General features: G+C 41.3%; 1 protein-coding gene across 1 annotated transcript; it reads left to right on the top strand.

The window, feature by feature from the left end:
• Window positions 1-3,556: 3,556 nt before the first annotated feature.
• MPHOSPH6 (M-phase phosphoprotein 6) lies at window positions 3,557-11,593 on the top strand. Its single transcript, XM_027646507.1, has 5 exons — window positions 3,557-3,665; window positions 7,426-7,538; window positions 9,116-9,206; window positions 10,078-10,175; window positions 10,613-11,593. The coding sequence occupies exons 1-5, from the start codon at window positions 3,615-3,617 to the stop codon at window positions 10,773-10,775; spliced, it is 516 nt and encodes a 171-aa protein (XP_027502308.1). The 5' UTR covers window positions 3,557-3,614; the 3' UTR covers window positions 10,776-11,593.
• Window positions 11,594-12,665: the final 1,072 nt, after the last annotated feature.

The following is a 12,665-nucleotide window of genomic DNA, read 5'->3' on the forward strand; positions in this document are numbered from 1 at the left end:
ACCACCTAAGGCTATTAAAAGAAAGTATCAGTTTGCAGATCCACGTCACCCAAATTATAGGAGTTGGGCTTCTGCTTCATCCTTTCCATATCGTCCCCGCCCACGGGAAGACTTGGGGTCCACCGAGGAACGCGGGCCAGGGATTTAAAACATTGTGTGTGTGTGTCAGCTGCACCTAACCCGGTGTCAATGCCAGAAAAGGGGACTTCAGAAGCTGAGAGGATGAGCCAGGGCAGGCTGAGCCGAGAGCTGTCGCTAACCCGAATCCTCCGTGGATCAGGTACAAAGCAGGATGAGCAGCGCGGGGCCGGCGGGTTCCACACGCCCGCATCTAAGGGTGAGGAACACGGTAACAAATCCCCAGCCATCGGGACCCGAGCTCTTGTCAAAACACCGCATGTATTAGCAGCTCAGAGCTTGGCGGGAGCAGGAGAGAGAAAAAACGAGTCCTCGACTTCAAAACGGCGTCTCTGCCACTTGGAGAATTTCACACCATCTCTGTAGGGAGCACAGGGTACAAAACTGCTTTTCTGAACCCACCCAGTCGTACACAGCACTTCACACCTTCCTTTCAGGTTTGCAAACAGACCTCCGGCAGCTCTACTTCTCATTTTCTTTTCCTCATTCATAGAGAAAAACACACAATATCCTTACTTAAAACACAGTGGAGGAGTTTGACACAAATTAATGACTCACCCGTCATACTTTAAGAATTTTTACATTTGCGGGGGGGGAGGGGAAGGCTTCAGGTATTCTGAGAGCTGTAAAAAGCTGCTTCAGAATTCAAAGACAGCTCATATCAAATCAAATGATGGCTTGGTGTAAGGTTTGAGATACCCATTTTGCAGTAAAATCATTATACTATGAGAATATGAATAAGTAGAAGGTTACAGAAAAAGTAAGACGTGAGTTCCCCCTAAATTAGATCCCATTGGCGTGAAATTAGTTCACAGCTGTAACTTGTGTTGCTCCAAGAGAGATTATGCCTTAAATAATGTTAATGACAACTTTGATTTGACTTCTCTAATTACTAGAGGGAGAAGGGACCACATTTCCTAGGAAGAAAAATCTTTTATCTGCTTGTTTAATGTACAACCTTTGATGAGATGGATCTCCTTTCCCTCGAGTTATTTCCCTGAGTATTTTTGTTTTGAAAAAGAAATGGATTTCCCAGTTGAAAGTGGAGCTGCTGTGCAGAAGTCAGAGCTGCAGGAGAGGTGTCCAACTGCCATTTACAATGACCCTCAATTCTTCTCTAAACAGAGCATCTCTCCTACGTCTTCTCCTCACCCTTGCTCTGCCTCACAAGCAGAAGTATTTACAGGGCTGGATTCTCTTCTGAGTTGCCTCCACCACCACCAGTAAATCATGAGAATTTCTCCTATAATCAGTGGAGTGTCTTCGGGTTTACCAGACAGTATAATCTGGTCCACGAGACAGCTGATTGTTATCTATAACCTCCCCACCCAATTCAAGTGATGGGAGATATAATCCAAAAATTTCCTTTGGACTTTTTTACTGCCAAAATAGATCAAATTCCGTGGCAGCCTTTCTACAATCTCCACTTTTCTAAATAAACATCACAGAGCCTATAGTGCTTTTACTGCAAAGCACTTCTCCCTGCCTATATCGAGGCAGGTTGTTGGCTGATGTGCTGACACACAAGACAAACAGTGGCAGCATCTCTGTGCAAACCCGTGGTGAGGCATCAAGACATGGGGTGCAAGGGGGCTCAGGCTGTGGATTTTGAGTTCTCACTCACCAGGGAGCACCAGGAATAACTCTCACAGTTAGATGGGCTGAAAACCCCTTGCACTCTCCCCTCTCAGTTAAGACACTGCATGGTGCCATAAATTATTACACTCAGCTCCCAGAGAGCTGCTGGTATGATGCTCCTTCCCAACAAAGACATCAGGCAGCTGATATGTGCTATGGCCTCATCCCAAACGGGCTGTAGGCAGTGCCTGTGGAGGAATTGTTTGAGCTGGGATGTTCTGTGGGCAGGAAGAAGGGACGGGAACAGCCTTTACAAAGGGCACCAAGCAAAGCCAGGCAACGCCGTAGCTCAGTGGCTGCAGAAGTGCTGAGAAGTCTGCAGTAATGTATTTAGAAGGAATCATTCAAAGTACGTTCCTGGACTGTCAATGAAGTGAAACTGCTCAGAGAAGCCCTGAGTGACATTGAAGGCTGTGCAATTAGAAACAGGTCTCTGATTTGCAATGATCAACAAAAAGCAAATACATTATTAGAATGCATGGAAATTAGAAAATAATACCAAAAATGGACAGATTATGACTGTACTGTGCCATTATAATAATTAACAGCTTTCCCCTATTGGTTTGTTCACTAAGATTCAAACATACTCATTCTCTGATGAACATTTGTATTCAGAAAACGGCAAATTTCTTCCCAGCCTTCTTTTGTTGGGAAGGGTTGATAGCTGTTAATGAGAAAGGGAACAGAGAAGGAGCTAAACAGGATAGTTCTCACAGACACAAAGACACTTTCTTACTGGGGCCTTGAATTTCAGAGCAGCTTCAACTCATTTACAGAGCCTGGGAATGAAGATGCCTTCCCTATATGAAAATTAAATATTTTCTTGCAGTGTTATGACTTTGCCTTGAAGCATTTGTTGCTCAATGTTTCATTCACATTTCTGGTCATTTTAACCCACCAAGCTTAACTGTATAATAAGGATGTCTGCATGGGGATAATTCTTCCTCCTTTCCCTCTGCAATCAGGTTTTGCCCTTCATTATACCTTTCTGTGGACTCTATTAGAACATAAATCTTGACAGAGTTCTTCAAGCTTTTGACTTACACCTTGCAAATACAGGAACTTTTCTCCCTAGATTGTCTTTTGGAGCACACCAGTTCATTAAAGTTTTGAACACTGAACCCTCACTCTTATAGCTTTATCACCCAGTTTATGTGCCAAATGTCAAAACAGGCGTCAGAAATCTGATTTATGAGTGTATGTAGACAAATTGTGGTACCCTGCTTGTGACTGGGAGTCAGCCAGCAATTTCCTATCAGGATTTCCTCCTCGGCTCCCAGGGCCCAGCCTGGCAGCCCAAAGACAGTGAATTCACAGATCATGATTCAGGGCTAACAAAGCTTTGAGGCGATTTATAATATCTTTGAATTTATGTGCTTTCCAGTTTTAATCACATTTGACCACTTTGTGATTGGTGGGATTTTATTGCAAGTCAAAGCCGGTGCTGATTGCAAAAAAATGGAAGCTAAAGAAGACGAGCAGTCTCCAAACGCCAATGCAAGACTGATCTTATATACTTTTTCCTTCTCTTTGAAGTATCAGAAAATCACGGGTGAAGCCATAAACTTGCAGCACCACAAGCGTTGATAAGACATGTCGGGTTTTTCCTCCTAATATACCAATTCACACCGGGGCGGATTTACGTCCCGCTCACACCCCCGGGCGTCCCTCACCCCACACAGCCGCAAAGTTGTTACTTTTACGGCTGTTTGTGCCTCCCCCGTGCCGTGGGCAGGCCCCGCTCCCCGGCCGGAGGTGGAGCCTCCCCGGTCCCCCCGCCCCTGCCGCGGCCTGGGCGCTACGCGAGCGCGGGGATCCGCCGCGGCCTGCGGGCCGCCATGGCCGCCGAGGTGAAATCCAAGCTGTCCAAGAACCTGCTGCGCATGAAGGTGAGGGGGGAAGCAGGGGCAGGGGGTGCCTGAGCCCCGCACGGGGTTGAGGGGGGAAGCAGGGGCAGGGGGTGCCTGAGCCCCGCGCGGGGGTGAGGGGAGGCTGGAAGCGGCAGGATGGGGGCCATGCCGGCAGCTGGTGGTCGGCGGCGGCCCCGGGGAGGGTGTGGGTGTCCCCCGGGCGAAGTGCCCTGGTTTGGAGCATTTGTCATGCCCAGCCCGCGGTCCCGCTGTGCCAGGCGGCCATCGGTGCCTCCACGTTTGAAATCCAGTTTATCGATGGTGACCGGGCCTGCCCCCCCCCTCCTCCTCCCCAGGATTCTGGGCTGCTCCTCTCCAGCTTCCCCAGCAAGAACTCGCTGCTTTAAACGCTCTCAGGGGGTTATAAACTGCAGGGTTCGGTCCAGCAGAGCAGCTTCGTGATTCCAGCGAAAGTGCCTCTTCAGGAGCCAACTGCAGTGCCCCTTTCGAGGGAGCTTTTCTTCCATCTGGCTCCTCTGGGTTGCTTTTTGTGAATATAAATTATAAGACTTGCCCCACCACCACGTGGAAATTAAAATGTTAATGCTGCTTGCTTTACTTGGGGGTGGGGCCTTTAATATAGGGCGGGGGAAGTTTCTTTTTTATTTTTATTGTATCAATTTTTCTCACTGTTTACATAGCTGGCTAATGAAATCCCCAGCCTGAAAGGCAGCATTAACCTCCCTTCCCGGTTTATAAATGTCAGGGAGCTTGGTAACATCCTGGCGTGCCTGTTACTCTTGGAATTGTGAATCTCATGTCACCAATGTGAAATTAGTCTCTGCTTGCTGGCTAATGGATTCTGCTTCACACGATGTAGTACAATTCCTAATTCAGTAGAGTACATTCTCCTGTGATTGATAGTTCTTTATTGCTGGAAAACAACCAGTAAAATTGGAGTTCCCATTATTATTTTTTTTTTGTTAATATCCATTCAATTTTTAAAACTGAATATGATGGGGCCTTTGTGGCTTTTTGCTTGTAGTGGTGTTTTTTGTGGTGTTTTATTTAACCATTTTTTCCCCCCCCCCACATATCTATGGGGCTATATTTCACATTCTAGCTGAAAAGAGTTTGGCTGACATCAGTTCAATCTTTAACATAAAGTGTACTCTGTTGCAGTAAAATGATGGAATATTTGCCCCAATTAATAGATGCTGCCACTCATGAAAGATGAAAACTTGTACGCAGATGGGATGGAACACATCTTGCCTCCTCTCAGAAGAGAGTAGATGTTGAGTTGAGTTAGCCAATAGTGTGACACTCAGACTCTTATAACCTGGATTGCAGCATCATTATTTTTTCTTATTTTTATATAATACTCTTTAAAATTTTTACTCCTGTTGCTTGCCAGTTTATTAACCCCCTGGAGATTTCAAAAGCCAGTTTTTACACTTTCTTCCACAGAAGGCCATGAAGAACCAGCCTGTGACATTTGCAGGTTTACAGTCTGGGCAGGAGTAACCAGCTTTGAAGAGATGAGTAGGTTTTGAAAAGGTCATAGACAGACCTTGCATTTAGCACTTTCCTTATGCGGATCTTCTTGTTTACAAACATTTTAATCAAGCCTTTAGCAGCTGCCTCTGCAGGTACTGCTATTATGGGTGAAGTGGCACCCAGAGGTGACATGTGGTCAGTGGTAGTGTTGGAAGGACCATTTGCACTAAGTATTGGGCCACAGGTACCCACCACATAAGGATGGCTCCCACTTTTACATCTTACACCATTTGATCCAGGTCCTGTTGCTTAGGGAAACTAATCCAACCAACCACTCAGTTACTGACTTTGTGTCTAGCACAATGAGTATATATTTAATTCATTTCTGTGTGTTTACTTTTTAGATAAATGTGACTACATATTTTTTATCTAGTTATTCCTGTAGTAATCTTTAGGAACATAATCTTTAAAATGTAATGTGAAATGATTATTTAATTGAGTGCTTGTAGCAGAATTTCTCCTGTTGAGATTTCTGACTGGCTAACCAATTTCCTTGAGCAATGTGGTTTTCCACATGATAGATTCACTTATTTTCCTCAAGAAGATACTGTAATTTTAATTGGAAAGCTTTGACATATTCTGAATCGACTCAGAAAGCAAAAGTCAATTTTTCTTGCATTAAAGATCTTGCACAGTGAATGCAAATAGAAATATGAATGCAAAATGAGACACTGTCTACTGGCTTTTACTTGGTTTGGTTTGGTTAGCTTGGGCATTTTGTAAGGACTGAAAAGATGTGTGGGGTATATATAATACATATATTACACATCTGTATTACCTATATATTTTAAATAAACTCAGCAGTGCAAGGTTTTGTGGGAGGAAAGTGTTTTTTGATGCATTCTGGGTCTTTATCCCCAACCAAGCCCATTTTAGCTGAGACCTAAACTATGTTCAAGTGTAGTGTTCCCACTGACATGTTACCTGTTAGCCTGCAGGCTTATCTGAACATAACAATGATGCAGCTCTAAATGAGAGGGGTAAAATTAATTGATATAAGATTCCTCTGCAGTGGTGCACATACAGGTATGCTTTGATAGCCACAAAACAGTTTTTATAGGACTGCCTGTAAACTGTACTCTATCTGAGAATTACATTCCTATAAATGTAGACCTGTGACAGGTACAGCTACTCAGACATTTTCTGTAGATCCTAAAGGAGGTCCCAGCTTCAAGGGGTGTGGGAATACAGGGATTGTTTCTGTAACATTATGAAGAGTTCTGTTTTTTCCAGCTTGTTTCTTTGACATTGTTGAGACTTAATTGTCACTCAGTTCAGGCACCTGGCTTGAGACAAATGGAAATTACAGTGATGTTTCACAGACCTCAGGTGTGTAGTTCTGTGCTCTCAGCAGTTTTTCAAAGGCTGTGACAGATGTCTTCTACTCCCAGCTGTTGAGAGGTTACTGTCCCTCCCTGTCTGTTCCCATCCTCTGACAGGGGTTATCACCGAGGAAGGGATTGACAGCAATGTCCTTGTATTTGGCAAAAGTAGCAGTCTTGCCCTAAACTTAATTATTGGTCTCAGCTATTTTGGCAGAGTGTTCCTGCAGTTGGTTCACAGGTGCTTATATACACACCACTCAACTGGTGCTTTGGTGGGTCATCAGTGAGAAGTGAAGAGCTGGTAACACCTTCCTTTAGCACAGCTGGACGCAGAAAACTTTTTTCATAGTCTGGTTTCAAAGTCTCACTTACTTTTTTTCCACTTCCAAAGGCAGGTTTGCACCTTCAGAGCTACAAATACAATCCAGTTCATTAAATTAAATCTGAGAAAAGAAGAGGATAGTTGAAAGTACAGGTGTTTCAAAAAAAGGACAGCCTGATATGACCTACCTCTAGCTCTTGAGTTGTGTGGGTGGAGTTGGCTTCTGATGTGCAGCAATAACTTCAACACCATTATGTTCTCTTTGGCCTTTGTTGAAACATTAGAAAAACCTTAGCAAAGTTACAGAGTTGTGACAACTCAAATCCATCAAAACTAACCAGGAAAGGTGTTTCTTTATGTGTAAGTACAGATGTGACTCCCTGTTGACTTGCTGTGATCAACAGCTGTTTAATTTTCCATGGCCTGTTTGCCCAGACTTAGACCAAACTCAGAGAAAAATAAAAAGAGAATTTACTTTTTATCAACTGCTAAATGTTATGTAATGGATAATTGCCATCATGTAATTATTGCATGTTCAGAACATACTCATGATGAAAAAAACTGACGCTGTGTGTTTATGTGTCTTTTTTTGTAGTTCATGCAAAGGGGTTTGGATTCACAAACTAAAAAACAACTAGAAGAGGAAGAAAAGAAGATAATTAGCGATGAACACTGGTATCTTGATGTACCAGACCTAAAGGAAAAAGAGTAAGCTGTAACCTTTTGTACTTCTTATCATCACTGGATTGTTTTGAAATGGAAATAGTATATTTGTATTTTTTCTATAAAATAAATATTGCTATTGAACAGTTAACAGAAGCCAAAATAGTAAGAGACTGGCATTACAACTTTATTACTTACTTTCAGGGCTGTTCTCAAGGTTGCCTGGTGCAGTTTGACCTACTTTCAATTCTTGTGTGTGTTGTTTTCTTTCACTCACACATTGTTCTAGATGCATATAATTAGTTTCTTTCAGTCAGAGACCTATTCATTCACTGCTGCTTTTTCCCTTCATTTGAAAAAAAGAAGTTTGAAACTTTGTGTTTGTAAATTCAGCTCCAGTCACACGGTTAAGTTCATTCAGGACAGTTCTGTCTTCTTGTGTCCAGCTCACTTCAAATCCTGTTTTTGAAATAGGAGAGATAATGGCAAAAAGAAAGGAAGGCTTAGCTAACAAGGAAGAAAATGTCCTGCTCTTTAGAAACGTGCTTCAAATAGCAGGAAAACCACTTTTAAAACTGCTTGGGTTTCATTCTTTCACAAGTGTAAAAAAATTCCATTGAGGGAGAACATACATAATTTTGAAAAAGCTGGGACCCAAGGAATTAACTGTAGTTGAATAAGGTCATTGATAAACTCTTTTCCATTGCTCTTGGTGGATATGACAAAAAGGTATTTGAGCTTCAGTTGCAGCAAGGCAGGTTGAAGCTGGACATTGGGAGAATTTTTGTAACAATAAGGCTATTGAAGCTCTGGAATAGATTGCCTGAGGAGACACTGGATTCTTCCTCATTGGAAGTCTTTTGAGGACAGGTTAGGTGGACCTCTGCTGCTCATGGTACATGTTTAACTGATACTGCCTTGAGGTAGGAGAATGAGTTTAATCTCTTCAGCCTAACTTCCTATGGTCCTGAGAGTTTGTTTCACATGGGAGATGAAGAGGATGAGGGAACAGGTACATACGTGTGTGAGGAAAAGAAGGAAGGAACAATTAATGGAAATACTTTTATCTAACACGTGTATTGTGAACACCTCAGGGTCATGTTTCTTTTCTCACTCCATGCTCATTAGAGGAGGAAAAAAAGGAGAGAGAAGGGGGAAGTCTGTCCCTGCTGAACAGAGAATGACACAGTGCTTTATGTCCTGGCAGACTCAAACTAATGCCAGGTCTAACAGCACAATGAAAAATTAATTAGAAGCTTTTGCTAGTATAGTAATGCCACCTGGAGAGTGATATTTATGTGGTATTTTTATTCTGGCAAAAGTATTAATGTAGGTGGAATCATATCAGCAAAGAGTGCTTTTTGTCAGGAGAGTTAATTTTGCATGTGGAACTGGCACAGTCTTGCTGGCAAAAAGTATTCCTTTACACTCCAAGCTCCTTGTACTGACAGATTTATCAGAGCAATTAAGCTTTGGAAAGTGGTTGATGGTATAAAATACACTGTGGTTTTGTTTATTTGGGGGGGGGAGGGGGAAGGCAGCAAATCCTTTTTGCATTTGTTTAATTTGATTATTTTAAAGTGCACCATTTGACAAAACGCTGGGTTTGGGGTTTTGTGCAGGAGCTGTATAATTGAAGAGAGAAGCTTTGTGCGGTGTGAGGATCTAGTTTATGGCAGAATGTCCTTCAAAGGATTCAATCCAGAAATCGAGGTACTGTTTAAATGTCCTGGTTTGAGGTGGTCTCGCATTAGGATTGAAAAGCCCTTGGGGGTGGGGATTTGAGTGTTCACACTGCATCCTCTTTGGCCTTTGCAGCACCTTCCATAAATCCTCTCATGTGCAGGAACTCCATGATTCAATCCAAAATGTTGGATCAATGCAGCATCTGGTAAATAGAAGCTTTTTATCTCCCTGTGCTGGTAGTCAGTAATTGCATGACTCCTGCAGATTTTCTCTCCCTGAAGTGAGGAAACCATCCCACATGCTGCTCACCAAAACAAAAGCTCACTTTTCCTCCTGACATTTAATGCAGAGTCTAACCTACAAACATTCAGCCCTATTTATTCAACGCTTACTTCTGTGAGGTCTTAGAGTTCCAAGGTAAAAGTGCTGGGAAAGAGAGTCTTTAATTTCTTTCTGGCATGATTCACGCTGATAGAACTACACAGGGACAGTAATAAAAAGGTTACCCCTGAACTGAAGCAAGAGGATGAAGGTGTAAAGACTAAGAGGTTTGCAGAAGGCTATGCAAGATGATTTACTAGGGGATTCTTTTAGTTATTTTAAATTTGCTGTCCCTGTGACTCAGCATCTGATTGCTTCCTGGCTTTAACTGTGAATCCTTGCAGATATTCTTCTCTCTTAACAAAACTATTTCAAGGACTATGTGGTAACTTCACAATGCAAAATTAATTATGGTCTAATTCTCTGGTCTCCTGAAGATGTTTGGAGTGCCCCTTAGGATGTTTGAGTACCACAATTTGATTCTTACCTTTTGCATGCTTCTCCTACCTGTGAATTTCAGCACAGTTGCCATTGTGACATGGTTACATATTTAAGCTGTTTCTTACTTCATTTTCAGAAGTTAATGATCCAAATGAACTCCAAGTGCAAGGAAGAAGAAATTGAAGTGGATGATAAAATGGAAGCTGATGTGTCAGATGAAGAAATGGCCAGAAGGTAAGTTATATTTTATGACATAATGAACACTAGCTAAGAATGTGATATGTAACTGTATTATTTGTGGAGAAATAAAACCCAAGAAACTAACAAACAAAATAAAACAAAAAAAAACCAAAACAGACTGTACAAAACTGATTTTCCAGGAATGCCAATTTATTTTCAGTGGAATCTCCATCACTTTTGGGGATAAAATAACTTCTGCTCTTTGATATCCAGGTATTCTATGCTACTTTCCTCCTTGTTACCAATTGCTAACAATTCAGATTGTCAGACTGAATAATCTAATAAGCCATCATGTAATACTTGTGCTTCTCAGGCTTCTAATGACCAGGTTTTTTACACCACTTAAATTGTTGATTAGATTTCTGATTTGCTCCACTGAATTTTTTTTCTGATTTTAATAAAAGGTGTAAAATTTTTTATTCTCTTTACAGATACGAAACATTAGTGGGAACAATAGGGAAGAAATTTTTGAGAAAGAGAGACCAACGTGTACTCAAGGATGATGATGAAGATGAGGAAGTTGATGAAGATAGGAATAGTAACATAATACCTAGGAAAAAAGCTAAGAAAATGTTCTTAAAACCTCAGGATTAATGTCGACTGCACAAGTGGAGCAAATAGAAATGTTACCTAATGCCTACCAGAGTATCACGAACTGGAGACTGTTTGGAGATTTTGTTATTTAATGTAAAGGGTGGATTTGTAAATCTGTTCTGTTCTCACTGAAATTTCAGCCATCCACAACAGACATTTTTCAAAGTGGATGTGTCTATGATGGATGTCATACATCCTTTCCTCCCTCAGCAGCTTTTAACATGTGGGGCACTAATCCCACCAGTCTCTTCAAATGTTGTGCGTAACTAGATCAAGTGTCACATGCAATGGAGAGCCATGTTTTTTACAATTTAGGATAACATCTGAAAGAAGTATTCAGAGCAAAGATGAGCTGTGTCCAATTCAGTAAGGCAGCTCAGCTTCCCCTGCTTTCTTTATTATGAAAATGAAAACTTTTGCTGTCTTCAAATTGAAAAAAAGTCAGCTGAAACATGTTTGTCTTGTGATTTTTTTTTTATTTTTTTTTTTACTGTGCTAAAAATAAGATGGGAGAAGAACAGAGAGATAAAATCCACTTTACTGAATTTTATTTTTTATAAAGTTTATTTAAAAACAGAGGATTTTGTAGTGCAACTTTTTTTTTATAGAGCAAGCCAAATATTGGGCAACGTTTACAACTTGACATTTGAGCAGATTGTGAGTCTTAGTTTCTGTCTTCCAAAAGAAGTTTGCTCATCTTGCCTCTTTCTCAGCAAAAAAATCCAGTCTTATAATTATCCAAGTCTTGTCATAAAAGCATAATAACGGCTTCAGAAACATGCTTGAAAGCTGAATAAAAACTGTGATTTTTTGTGCTTTATGATTGTGGTGTAGCTTATTTAATGTAAAAAAAAAATGCTTAATACAGTCTGATATAAGAAGTGATCTTGTTTTGTGCTGGCCACAGATGTCCCAAATACTAGTTGAGTGCACTGATTTGTTCAGCATGTGATGAAGCCATCTGAAGTAATAGTAGGAGGAAGCATCATGTCCTTTGGTCAGTCAGTGCTCTGAAAAATGTCAGTGTGGTCTTGCCTAAAATCACAGCAGTTCTCTGTGAAATGCCTTTCAACATAAAATATTGCTATTACTGCATTTGCTCAGGATGTCTTGAGTTACTCAGCCTTAATGCTGACTCTCTGGAGAAAGAGGAATGGGTTAAACTGAAGTGAGGAGTGGCCTGTCATGGACACAAGAGGCTTTTTTTTTTTTCTTCTTTTTTTAGCAGCTCAGTGAAGCAAGACACGAAACTCAATTATTTAAGGAAGGAGACACTGTGTCCTGCTGTATTTTGCATGTGATATATGAACTATAATCTATATATCAGGAGCACCTCATTAGATATTCAAGATGGATCACACATGGCAAGAGAAATATACTTTTAACCTAGTAAGGGGACCTCATGTAGGTGGAAAGGCTGTGATTCATGATCTGAGATAGTTTTTCGGAGCTAATTAAATGCTACTGGTTCAGTTACTTAAAACCTGATCATATATTATTGCTAGCTGAAAAGAAGTTAATGATGGCAAGACATTTTTCTTCCCATGCAAGATGTGACCTGAGCTAAGAAATGATTTATTGTTGGTCGTCACAAGAAAAACTTGGAATATATCCCATTATTCTTTCTTGCTTATTAGTAGGAAAATGATTCCTCTCTCTCTCTGAGCACATTTCTTGAATGGAGAGTGAATTTCTGCATGGCTGTGCTGGATAGTTGAGGGGTAAAGTATGTTCTAGTGAACCACCAACAACCAGGAGATGTCACTACGATTGCATGTCCTGAGAGACAGTGCACTGGGGAAGTTCCTGGTGGTGCAACATAAAGGAGTTTTTGGGTTATTCTGATAACCATAGTGGCTCAGATGAACTCCATGTGAAGTCTGCCTTTGC

Source organism: Corapipo altera, unplaced genomic scaffold (genome assembly GCF_003945725.1).
Source record: "Corapipo altera isolate COAL_440 unplaced genomic scaffold, ASM394572v1 62, whole genome shotgun sequence".
In the NCBI taxonomy this organism is placed as follows: Eukaryota; Metazoa; Chordata; class Aves; order Passeriformes; family Pipridae; genus Corapipo; species Corapipo altera.